At 38.7% G+C, this 13797-nt stretch overlaps 1 protein-coding gene across 4 annotated transcripts in view; it reads right to left on the bottom strand.

Annotated features, from left to right (window-relative positions):
• The window catches only part of csnk1g2b (casein kinase 1, gamma 2b), a 99097-nt gene extending 85818 nt beyond the window's left edge, over nucleotides 1–13279 (bottom strand). For 2 of the 4 annotated variants that reach the window (XM_062028369.1, XM_062028370.1), the window contains exons 1-2: nucleotides 13085–13279; nucleotides 2954–3722 (exon numbers count right to left, since the gene is read on the bottom strand). In XM_062028369.1, the coding sequence (XP_061884353.1) occupies nucleotides 2954–3181 (228 nt within the window). In that variant the 5' untranslated portion in view covers nucleotides 3182–3722; nucleotides 13085–13279. The remainder of the gene's footprint in view (nucleotides 1–2953; nucleotides 3723–13084) is intronic. The other 2 variants (XM_062028372.1, XM_062028373.1) reach the window with 1 other exon arrangement.
• Nucleotides 13280–13797: the final 518 nt, after the last annotated feature.

Below are 13797 nucleotides of genomic sequence, written 5' to 3'. Positions count from 1 at the left end.
AGCCAGTGAAACAGAGGTATGGCTCCCCCATTGAAGCCAATACAAAATAGCTCTGTTTTCATGTCATTATTCCACAGTATTCTGGACATCTGTGTTGGTGAATCTGTTGCAATTTGTTCATTGCATTATGGAGAAAGAAGCTGAGCAAGCAAAGAAGAAAGTTGTCGGTGCGAAGCGGAGTATTTTGCGAGGGAAGTCAGCAACACAACACAGCCAGCGTTTCATTGTTTACATTCCCGAAAGATGCAGTCAAGATTGAAGAACTCGGACAACAGAGACTCTTACCAGGAGGACTTTGACTTCGATGCACAGACGCCTGTAGAGAACTGAGACAACACAGACTCTTACCAGGATTTCTTTGATTTGGATACGCAGACGCGGTACCGTGAGTATGCAGCTGCGCTTCCAAACATTTGATCGCTTGCCCGTACGTGCGTGTCACGTACGTATCTTTGGTTAAATATATAAGCTTTATGAACCTTGGGTTAAGTGAACGGTCCTTTGGGCTGAGTGAGTGTGTGTGTTGTGCAGGTGTTTGAATTGTATTGGCAGGTTATATGGACGGGAGCTAGGAGCTAGCATAACAAACACCTAGGTGTTTTTATGCGGGATTAATTTGTGGCATATTAAATATAAGCCTGGTTGTGTTGTGGCTAATAGAGTATATATATGTCTTGTGTTTATTTACTGTTGTAGTCATTCCCAGCTGAATATCAGGTCCCACCCGCGCGCTTCCAAACATTTGATCGCTTGCCTGTACGTGCGTGTCACGTACGTAACTTTGGTTAAATATATAAGCTTTATGAACCTTGGGTTAGGTGAACGGTCCTTTGGGCTGACTGAGTGTGTGTGTTGTGCAGGTGTTTGAATTGTATTGGCGGGTTATATGGACGGGAGCTAGTAGCTAGGAGCTAGGAGCTAGCATAACAAACACCTAGGTGTTTTTATGCGGGATTAATTTGTGGCATATTAAATATAAGCCTGGTTGTGTTGTGGCTAATAGAGTATATATATATGTCTTGTGTTTATTTACTGTTGTAGTCATTCCCAGCTGAATATCAGGTCACCCCCGGCTCTCACAGCATCTTCCCTATCTGAATCGCTTCCACTCCCCACTAGTCCTTCACTTGCACTTTCCTCATCCACAAATCTTTCATCCTCGCTCAAATTAATGGGGAAATCGTCGCTTTCTCGGTCCGAATCGCTCTCACTTCTGGCCGCCATCACTGTAAACAATAGGGAACTTTGCGGAAATTTTCAACTGACTACGTCACGCTACTTCCGGTAGGGGCAAGGCTTTTTTTTGTCAGATACCAAAAGTTGCGATCTTTATCGTCGTTGTTCTCTACTAAATCCTTTCAGCAAAAATATGGCAATATTGCAAAATGATCAAGTATGACACATAGAATAGATCTGCTATCCCCGTTTAAATAAAAAAATTTAATTTCAGTAGGCCTTTAAAGATGATAAAAAACGCTTTCAAGATGCGGCTAATGGGAGCCACTGTTGTAGCCTTCAAAACCCTCCATCAACATTTTAAATATACGCTCAAGTCTATATATAATATAGTAACAGACAAGTTCATAACAATATGTATAATGTACAAAATGTACTGTATTTTGGTCATTTTAATTAATAGCCGGACTTCCTTCTCTGGCGCATTTATTTCCATTTCCACAGCAGCGCACAGCCGACTTCCGGCATCTACTGTGTGTTCCTACTTCCACAAACAAACACGCAAGTGTGTTGTAACTTGTAATCATGGCAGACTTGGTAACAGACAACAAAGACGACTATTTTTGGACGAATGAGGATCCACAATTATATATTTTCAAAGCTGAATATGCGATTGGGAGGATGAAATGCTGCTTATAGAAGAGAGTACGAAGAAGAGGGTGAAACCATTTGATGGAGCAGACGGAAGTCCAGAGAGAGAGAGAGGTGTGAGTTGATAACACTGCAAATCTGGAACTTTTGAGCCAAGCTAGGCCGAATTATTGGAGTGCCCAAATCAACTGGAAACGTCCCCAGCTAGCTTGACGAAATGGACAACTGTCCATCTAATAAGTCACTATACTATTGTTCATAATACATGCAGCACATCACCGTACACTACAGCACATACACGGTAGAACAAGCCGTCTACAAACAAAACATGAAATGTGGGCTAATACTTTACAGATAATTTAATATGATTGTACGTGTTTTTCAGTCAGTAAGATTTGTGTCTTATCGCATTGTGTTGTGCATTACAAACTCAAATGTGTTTCGTGCTGACGTAGAGGCTAGCTTATATCTTGCCGTAGGTAGCTTTTACGGCTAATACCGTAGCAGGCCAATGTGTTACTAAGCTAGAAAGAGTTCCTCCATGTTCGCTGTTAAAATAACAATGTCGCTACAGCTGGGATATAATACAGGTTACGGAACGTAAATGCAGTATTGTTGGCGGGTTTTGAATGCATTTTTTAAATTGATTCAGAGGTAAAAATGACTGCTCCCATTAGCTGCATTGCTATAGCCACCTAGAACAAGCTGATTTTTACATTTTAGAAAGTGAAAAAAACAAAATAATTTAGTCTTCTTGTCTTTCATAAGTATTGTAAACGATAGGCAAATTCCAAAAAAAAAGTGCAGTTCCTCTTTAAGAACTTTGGATATCAAATAGGTATACATTGTTACATATGGTTGTGGTTCCATGAGTGTTACATATGCTTGTGGTTCCATGAGAACACCACAGTATGGCAGTATGGCGTTTTCACACTACAATGACTACTGGTATAATGAAACAAAGTGGTAGACCAATACAATGCACTGCCTTGTTCAGTCCCCCAAATCATCCCTTTGAAAGGCTATCCATTGGAGTTTCCACTACTTGATAAACACAAACTGGACGAAGGCTGACAAAGCGGGACATACCCAATCAGTGTTGTGTTAATTACAAGTGTAAACTTACCAATTTGATGGCCACATATTCGTTGGTATAGAGATTTTTTCCCAGACGCAACTCTCCAAAGTTCCCGCAGCCAATTTTTTTGCCAACACGGAAGTTAGGGCCCACCATAAGAACTCCCGATGTGGTCCCGGAACTCCGGACCCCATGTCCAGTCCTGCTACCTGCCGTCTTAGACATTTTTTTCCCTTCCTCTGTCTCTCCCTTGCCCCCTCTCTTGTCAAAATCCATAAGCTTGTGATACCCTGGCCTCTCCACGGTTATTCTCCAGCCATGCAAACCATAGGAGATCCAATAACAATGGTAGAGGAAGCTTTAGGGAGGGGGGGCAGGGAGACAAATCTCACAGGGCAGAGGAAAAGGTGTTGCTGTTAAAACTGGGGTTGAGGAAAAAGCTAAATGATCTGAAACCACAGCCGTTGTGTTGTGGATCTCTATTTGTGTTGCCGTGCGCGTCCCCTGTATCTTCTTGATCCTTTCTTATGCGTCACTCCAGCTCCGGTCGAAGAGAAGTATGGTCCTGACAGGAGACTCGGGGGGCTGTGCTAAAATGTGCCCATGGAGAGACACATACAGTACAAATCATAAAAAAGCACTCCAAAACCCAAGTACTGCATTCACAAGGCAACTTGGGAACATCTCCTGGGGTCCCTCATTCCTTCTGGTCAGCCCTCAGTGATACATTGGACAACATCCATGTTGTAGGGTCCCGGCAAGGAGCGACCCACAAAGCAAACCGCTTTTGTCGTTCTTGTTTTTGCCCGCTTGATACCTGCAAAAGAAAGAATCAGAGCGGGGGTGAGGAGAAATCAGTCGATGTTTCGATGCCATAGTTCTATAATAAATTGATGACGATCAATATATCATCATTCTTTTATCTTATTTGTCAATGATAATATATTAAGGTACGTTTATGTAACTTGATCTGAGAGAGTTATGGAAACGTATTCATTACTTAGTAAAGACATATTTAAGTCATAAGACACAAAGAAAACATGGTGGATTTAGCATGTTTCCGTTTTTTGTGTCAGTATTTAACAAATTTGGACCCACACAATAGTTTGTGCTACTTTATTTGCATGTCCTTGCTCATCATATTATAATGGGTCTATGGATGTAACAATAAACGGTATTAATGATAACCTTGGTAAAATTCTTTACAGTTAGTAACACTGTTAAAACTTACAATGATTGAAAAACCGTAATTGATAGCTGCACTTTGATAAACTCACGGACAGACTGGCGCTAGCTTGCTAGCTTAAATGCTAACATGAATACAGGCTTTCTCCATTATAAAACAACATACCCAATCTAAATTTGTATATATACACATTGCTAAGTGAGCAATTAAAATATTCAATTGTGCACATTGAATCTAAAAGCTGTCCTCTCTTAAAACAGAGTGATCAATTTATACTCTGAGTAATATGAGACAGAGGTGTTTTTACAGTACTTTCAAGACACCATAACGCCCGCCAAAACACTCTTATCAGTGAAGTATAAGAAACACAAAACATGCAAAATAGTGGGCTCTCTCACAGTGAGTCTATTAATTTTAGTATTTTAAAAAAACAAAATATTTCAGTATGTGTATAAATACATTTTGAGCACATTCAACAATATTAATGATAAGTAGGATAATTTTGGTCATAATAACTGTGATATTAAATTTTCATATTGTTACTTCCGTAAATAGGCCTATGTGTGAATGAAGCTTGATTAAACAAATCTAAAGTAGATGGCTTCCTAACGCGTCACGTAATAAAATTATAAATACAAGAGTAGCAGGCATCACTGTTGCCAACTTAGCAACGTTGTCGCTATATTCAGCATATTCAGACCCTTCAAGATGATCTTTTTCAAAAAAGCTACAAGCAAGAAATCTAGCGACCTTTTATGGTCGTACTGGACACTTAAAGACTGCAACATAAAAACATTTACGACTCTATTCAATGAGCAGACTTTTGACATCAACACAAAAAGAAGCAACAAAAGAAATATTTTCTAAGCATATTTGTTTTACTTTTCATGTTTTCAGTCAATGATGCAAATTAAGCGATGTTGTCATTTTTAGAGCAGGTATATCCGAATTTAAACTTGGGACAAGCAAATGATAACTATACATTGGAAGAGACAAAATCAAAGTTAAATATTTAGTTAGGCAAAATGTTTATGTGGTGTAAAACCCAAAGGGGTTCCAGGCACAGCTGTCAATAACAACCATCCTTTCAACTTTCATTGACATTGTAACTTAAACCCTCCTTCCAAATCAGCTCTACTAACTGCTATAAATGCACCAGCAGAGAGGCTGGTTGAGTAGAAGGGAGCAGCAGGTAATGCAGGCGGTAGCATTGGTCAACGACTTTTTGCTGTGGAAAGGCACTTACATAGATCAATGGCAGATGCAATGCCCCTACTCATCAGAAAATTTGCGTCAATGAGAAGTATGGTAAGACGGTACGTGTATTCGTAATAAAAAGTTTTCAACTGAACCATTGGTTCAGTACAGCGGCGTATCGATTCCCCAGTGAGGGACAGGAAGTATGCATCACATAACGTGTCTGTTCGGTAAACAAATAAGAGTGCAGTCCAGCCGTTGGCTAGCTGAAATCCTGGCTACAATAGTTCCAAGGATAAGCCAGAAACTGGAGGCCCATCTTCCGCCAGTCACCTGTTTGAGAACACTTCCTCTTCCTGGAGAAATACGCAAATAATCAGACAAAGGCAAGTGGAAAAGACGAAAGCGGTGTTCCATTTTAGAAAACAAAAGCTAATTGTTTTTACGTTTTGTTCACTTACTGTAAAATCATGACGTTGAAGCCAAAGTGCAAACAGAACCATACACACCTAATGTGAAGTGTATCATTTGAATTGTTTTGGATACTGTTTCAGATTGCAGTATAAAAATAATACATAACAGCAAGCTGAAATTGTAGAATTAGGTTATGCTACATTTGTTTAATAAATCACACTAATGACCTTTTTTATTACAGTTGTCCCTTGCTACATTCAAATCTTGCAGCTTAACCACATCGAAGATTTTTTACATTTGGCCAAATTAAGTGTAAAATTACATTTTATTTATGTATTAATTGGATTACAGTGCAGTATTTGTCTTATCTTCTATTAATTATTGAGGCGAAGCTGTGAAAATATTCACCAAGCCTAGTTCCATTCCAGGTTAAGGAAATAAGACTTTATGACGCACTTATGTGATTACTGTGATCTACTTTTCTTTTCCTGGTGTGCAATATGGGTGTTAAGATAGTGTTTTGGTTTTATTATTTATTTAGTGCAATTGTTAGTGCGCATAAGGAATTATGTATTACTAATTTTGAGTTTTTCATTGCGTTTTACTTTTGTTACTGTATGTAAAAATCTGCACTGCAAGTTGAAGCCACATTGGCCTGGGTGATAAATTCCTTTTATCAATGAATTTGGGTTATTTTGTTGCAGACGATTTAAAAAAAAAAAAATTAAAGTATTTTCTCCTCTTGTTCCGGCATATTTTTTGCCCCGAGGAGCTTCCGTAAATTTCGCCCTCCCCCTTACTTCCTTAGCGTAAATTCACACACCTAGCAGAACATGGCTAATGCTAACGCAAACAGGAGAGCGAAAGACATGTGTTCCAAAGAAAAAGAATAGTGTTGTTAGTGGTTTAGATTTGCGGCAACGGGAACAAATGACCGCACGCTGCAAAGTTTGTTTGAAAAGGAAGCAGCACAACAAATGTATTTCAGCATCTAAAAATGAAGCGTCGTGCTGAATGGGGAAATTGCCACTCTTTACGAAGCAAACAAGACCGCAGCAACAACAAACTCCAGTAAAAAAGCAGCTTACTGTGGTGAAATTGCTTACACAAGGTACCATGTATGATGAGAAAGGAGCACAATGCACAGACCAATTTCTAAATCAGTACTGTACATCGCCATGATGTGGTGCACATACAACGGAAAAGCATACATTTAATCACTGACTATAAAACTGTAGTCATCTTAATGTTTTACTTAATTATTTGCATACAATGTACAATACTACATTTTTATTTACCGAAGTATTTTATTCAAAAGATATGTTTTAAGTTCACACTTTATTGACTTGATTATTTATTACCAACTATTATTTATTGGTATCTATCAATTTATTGGAGTTTATTTATTTGCATGTGCTGTGCAATGCTACGTTTTTCTTTACAGAAGTATTTTATTCAAGACAAAAGTATTGCCTACCCAAGGAAGCTCTTAACTTAGTTCTTTGAAATTATTGCATAAAAAGTCAAATATATATCTGGTATTTTGCTAATTGTAAGACAGTGGATGCAGTGTCATTTCAAACTACTAGTTGTTAAACAAATAAAAGCAACACTTGTTTTGAATTATTTCTATCATTCGTATTAATTGGTTTCTTTAAAAAGTGGGGGAAAAAAAATCTGAAATCAAATTCTTTGTGAAAAAATATGAGATTTCATTTTTAGCCCATATCACCCAGCCCTACAACCACATGATTTACCCATAATTTGCACTGCAACAATCCAAGTTAACTTTTGGCAGTACAACTTTTTGATGGACTTCATCTTCAACTCCTGCCTCATCAATAACACTTCTCCAAATTGGCCACCCGAGCAATGTCGAACAACAACAGGTGAAAGTAGCATCGGACATTCAGCGCAGCACCTGATACTGCTATAAACTATCAGCAACTGTCCGGTCAAAGTGGAGATGAGCTCTTTTGATGCACTTTATCTTCAGTATCAGTAAAGGCGGGAATATACTCTTGTGTCGCGTAGCTTGCGTCCCCCCCAACGGCGTCTTGTTTGATTTATAGTTTTTCCGTGGGGGGTGGTGCCAGACTTGTAATTCTCTTCCAAAACACTAAGGGGTAGTGTCTCCAGAAGGAGCAACTGCAGCTGCTGTTGACTAGATACTGTGTGTTTCCTTCCTGTGCCGAGTGACGTCAACCACTGAACCACAACATCAACGTCGTTGTCTACACCGGAACTAATCCTTCGCAATCATCAGTTTACGTTTAATGAACGTTTTACTTATAAACCAGAGGAAAATACTTTCGTAAAGATGGACTGTGCAACTTCTGAACGACTCACGGCAGAGGACGCTATTATCTGCAATGCTATTTGGCCATTCGGGACATGGGACAAGAGAGAGCTAACATGTAATTGTAAATAAACAAAACTGTTAAATAACTATTGTAAGTTAACCACATGCTGGTCTTAATCGGTATGACCATGTTCAGAGTTTGCACATGTTTCCAAGTATACCGTCCCTCAAAGATTATTGACGGAGAATGAAAAGGGTTTTTTTGTGTGTGGGAGAAAAAGACGTGTGCGCACGAGAAAGAATATGTGTCGGAATTGAAACTACTGTTAGCACAAGATTGACAATAAAAGTTTAAAAGAGTGTCGTACTTTGTGACTTCTTCTGGGCACAACAACAACACAATAAGCTGAAAAACGACACTTACAGTATTTATTTATAGAGTGCACCAATATATTAAGTACACAACATCAGTTGCCATGCAATTATTTAATCACTGTTGTTTCATTTCATACAAGAATTTGTGCATTTCAAACAACTGACCAATCACAGTTCTGTGTTCTATGTTGCCAACGACGTGAACCTCGGATTTTTGGGAGGTGCGCATAGGCTCCGCGGGAAGTTACGCGACGTGAGAGTTTACACCAGGCTTAACACAGCTTTGACATGATCCAACGTGAAATGACAACGCAGACACGCAAAAGCTAACACGGAATGCCAACATCACAGCTACGACTGTCAAGTTGACCAACTTTGTGCAGAACAATTTCAGCACTTAGTCAAGAGGAATTACCCAGAACGTGACTAAATGCCCTTTTATACCACAGGAACTGTTTCAGGAACTTTAACATTTACCCAGGTAAATAAGGTACCCCCTTTGTTTCCACCAAAAACTACCCAGGTAGATTTAGTTCCACAGGAACTATTTTTAATTCCTAGTTACAAGGTGGTACTTTCTAATAGTACCAGGAACTTTAGAGTGGCGGCCTGTGCTGTCAACCGCTGACTGGTTAAACACAGTTGGGGGCGTTCCTAAAACTTATTTTGTGACACGACTGCCATTACAGTATGCGAGGACAACTTGTTTATTTCTTATTTCTTGTGTAATTGTATTGCAACATACTTGACAACAGAGAGAAAGAAAAACGAAAGAATATTTCGCCTTACAGGAACTTTTGTGTGACATCTGTGTGCCGAAGACCGCTGATCAGTGGAACTATCTTGCAGTGTTGTTACTCAGCCGTAGTCTTTAAACTATATGCAGTGTAATGTACATATTTTTTAGAAACTTAATATCAATACACGAAGCTACGAGAAGTGGACAGACTTTTTAAAGGTATTTACAAAGGAGTATTAAGTATACAGCGGCGACCTCAGCTGCTTACTCCTCATAGACTTTGTTGGATAAATGTAAAATAGAGGAGGCAGTACACAAGTGGAACGACGGTAAATCACATCAAATATTCACATTTTGTTTTGTTACATGCTGTAAAAGTAGTCAGTGACACACCGTTTGTGTTATTAGCCTTAACTCTAGTGAATCGAATGCTAATGCTAACAGGCTAACGCTAAATCTGATGTGTTCATATTGTTGCCGTGAGATCAACATTGACACTAATTATTTATATATTGTTTTTTACAACTGAAATTGACCATAAGGACTCGCCTGACCCTCATGAATTCATCATTTACTGAGGGGATGACTTTCTGACTGTTGGACCCAATTGTTATGAACAATTGGGTACACTTTTTTTCAATCATATTGTTTGTATATTATTAATAAACACAAACTACACACTTCTACATGGACCTATAGTTGCAGGGACTTAAAAGCTTCTGAACTTTTAGTGGCAAAGGGCCTTAAGTATTTCTACGTCGTGGCTGTGTTGTAGTAGGGGGAAGACGATTAGAGCAGTGATCCTCAAACTGTGCTACGCGGGCCCATCTAGTGGTACACCAAAAAAAAATCACTTGATTAAAGAACAATATTTTAATTTCCTATATTCAAACGCAGTGTTAATCCATCCATCCATTTTCTACCACTTGTCCCTAATGTTCAAACTGTGTGTAATGTTACGGTGGCCAAAAATATTCAATTTACTTAATAAAATAAAACGTTGCCTTGTTTTAATTGAATACTTGGGCCTACTAAGCTACTGTATTTCAATGATGGTCATTATGGTGGAACTTGGGGAGCAAAGTTTTTTCTGAGGCGGTACTTGTTGAAAAAAGTTTGAGAACCACTGGCTTAGAGGATCCTGGTGAGTACTTTAATCTAAAGTAGAACAGACTCTATGCTACTATAGTGGGTGAAACGAGTGTAAAGGTGACTTATATGGGTGTTATTTTATGCTTAGAACACTCTAATTATGTTAAGGTCTAAACAAGTTTTTATTAACGCAGTTTCCAATAAGACAGGTGGGCCTACAGAATATTGACTGCGAAGACCAGAAGGCAGCTAGTTATGTTTGGTGGTACATTCTACAGCCACTTGGTCACAAGATCAGAGGTACAATAAACAAGGTGCCTACAAGCCATTAGTGTCTTCATGCTAAATTAACACAATTATCAACATGGCAAAAAGACACCTTGGTGAACACAAAATGCTAAAGAGGGAATCCAAAGCAATGAAAAGTATGGCTCAGTTGACACAAGACCAATTGGGGCATAACATTGCTTCTATTTCTGGTGGTTCTTTGGAATCAGCTGTTTGTGATTGACAGCTATTTGTTATAACAGCTTAGCAATATGGCCACAGTTTTGAGGTTGCATGGAAAAAGGCTTTCCGTTTCTCAGTCATGGCCAGTGATTTTACCGTCAGCAGCCTAGATTTCACTCAGTGCAGCTATGGCAGCTAGCATCATTATTGTGCTAGGAATATAAATCAGACGGCAGATCAAATGCTAAAATTATATTAGTAAAAAAAACATTTTCGGGTGTAATAATAGATGATAAAATGAATTGGAAATCTCATGTAAAAAAATATACAACATAAAGTAGCAAGAAACATGTTCTAGACCAAAAATCACTTCATATTCTCTACTGGTCACTAGTGTCACCATATCTGAGTTATTGTGTAGAAATATGGGGAAACAACTACAAATGTGCGCTTCATTCATTAACTGTGTTACAAAAAATATCAATTAGAGTAATACATAATGTTGCATATAGAGAACATACAAACCCTTTATTTACTAAATCACAATTATTGAAATTCAACAGCTAAACGTATGTACAAAGCAAACTATAACCTGCTACCCAAGAATGTACAAAAAATTCTTCTCAACAAAAGAGGAGAAATATAACCTTAGAGGAAAACCTAATTTAAAACATTTGTATGCTTGTCCAACACTTAAAACCTTTAGTATATCAGTATGTGGAATTATATAATTGAACGGATTAACCAAACAAATCAAACAAAGCACCAATATGATTCAGTTTAAGAGACTGTTCAAACTACAAGTGTTCACAAAGTACACAGAACAAGAATTATGATGAACATCTTGAACCCTTTTTTTCCTTTTTTTTATTGAGACAAAGATTATTTATGTATTTAATATTTGTGTACTTACTATGGTATATTATTTATTTGTTCACTGTTCTGTTACAGAGAACAAGGAAATTGGATACAATTGCTTTGGTATGAAAAGGGGTAGGTTTAACTAAGTGGCTCTTAACCTGAGTTCGATCGAACCCTAGGGGTTCGGCGGAGCCTGCGTTGCTACCCAACTCATTGTGTAAATAAAAACTTCTCCCTATCGGCGTAGTATGGATACCCCCAAACAATTTTCCCTCTAATTTTCCATCTGATTTGCAGGTGTGTAATTTGTTGTGAAACGGGTTACAACACTGTGTTTGTGTTGTTCTTTGAACAAGGTTCATTTTGTGCACCAGCAAAAAAACATAACTTTGTCTTGAATTTAAAAAAAAAAAAAACATTTTATTTTTCACTAAAGAAGGGTTCGGTGAATGCGCATATGAAACTGGTGGGGTTCGGTACCTCCAACAAGGTTAAGAACCACTGAACTAAGCTCTGCTTCTTCCAACTCCTTTTCGGACGTGCTGTAATGAAACAACTAGAATCGTGTGATGCATTCCATTGTATCGTATGCATGTTCCAAATAAACTGAAACTGAACTGAACTGAACTTGGCTCCTGATCGCGGTGTAAATTGAGTGCCTTTCGTAGCTTGTTAACGCTTGCTAACACCGCTAGCTGGCTAGCTCGCCGTGTGTTTATTGGCAGCTGTCATTTAGCGTTACTTTTTAACGCGATCTCACACGATATGTTTCCTGAAATGTAAGCCAAAGTTTGTGGATGTTTTCACTGCGACGGCGTGGGAATTGAACTGTGAGGCAAATCGATGGATTTATTCCAAAATGTTAACATGACACAAAGCTAGTTGGCAGGACAAGGCCAGGTACTTACAAGACATCCTGGCGTTATTTAGCAGGTTAGCGCGATAGCTATCATTCGTTCACAGAAAAGCGTGAATATGTTAAAACATGATTCGTTGTCGTATAGTTCATGACTAAAAGTAGGGTGCTCAATTACCGCCATATTATTCAAAGTGGTTGTCGTACATTAAGCTAACCTAGCTAGCACGTAAAAAACACCGCTCCTCTTGGCCCTACGCCTATTAAAAGCAGCTAATGTTAGCCGGCGCTAATATAACAACACTACTTTAGGAACAAATACAGGAAAACGGTGAAGAAAAGCACACATTATTCATTGACTGACAACCGTGAAGCTACAAAAATGTGGTTAGTAAGTGGCTAATAACAAATGAATAACACTCACAGCCAACGCTGTGTTTGCAACACACTTTTACTTGGATCGATCAGCGTTTAGTCTGAAAGTTGAATTACATATCAATGTATTAATGGCTCCACCACTGCACGGAAACTCCTTAATCCGAACAAGCGAGCCAGGGCTCCCATAGCTCGGCTGCTAACATTAGCGGTTGGGGGCAAACTAGCACACGAAACCTAGCGAGAACGTTCATGTACCGCGCAGCGCTTTCTTCGGGGAACAACACACGGGAATAAGCTTTTTACGCCCGGAGGAAAGCGTGTGGAAATACCTTTTAGACTTAAGCTATCGACAGGCTGTCGAAGTCATGGTTCTTCGTAGGTGGGAATCGTTTATTTTTTCCCCCCTCTTGTCCTCCAGTTGCTATGATGTCTCTTTAAGCCTCCCAGACTGCTCGATACCCTGACACAGCGTCACACTGCCTCACGCCACTACTACGTAGGAAACAGGGCGCAACATGTTTCCTGAATACGGTGAGCAAAAGTGCGTACCGACCGCACTTTTGCCTAATGAGATCCGACACAAAGAATTTTACCTTTTTTTTGATTGATTGATACTTTTATTAGTAGATTGCACAGTACAGTACATATTCCGTACAATTGACCACAAAATGGTAACACCCGAATACGTTTTTCAACTTGTTTAAGTCGGGGTCCACGTTAATCAATTCATGGTAAAGATATAAAGGTTTGCAACCTCATTATACTATTGGCTAAGTTTTATATTCATGAATGTAAGTTTTCTCAATACCCGACCTGTTTTTTGTGCCTTTAAAAAAGAATGAGAACTCTACTTTAAAACACTCTCTACTAGAGATGTCCGACAAATGCTTTAAAATGTAATATCGGACATTATCGGTATCGGTTTTTTATTATTGGTATCGTTTTTTTTGTTTGTTTTTTATTAAATCAACATAAAAAAACAGAAGATACACTTACAATTAGTGCACCAACCCAAAAAACCTCCCTCCCCCATTTACACTCA

This window comes from Entelurus aequoreus, linkage group LG19 (assembly GCF_033978785.1).
Source record: "Entelurus aequoreus isolate RoL-2023_Sb linkage group LG19, RoL_Eaeq_v1.1, whole genome shotgun sequence".
Lineage (NCBI taxonomy): Eukaryota > Metazoa > Chordata > Actinopteri > Syngnathiformes > Syngnathidae > Entelurus > Entelurus aequoreus.
Note: the sequence above shows the minus strand (reverse complement) of the source record. Positions and strands in the feature narration are given on the sequence as shown.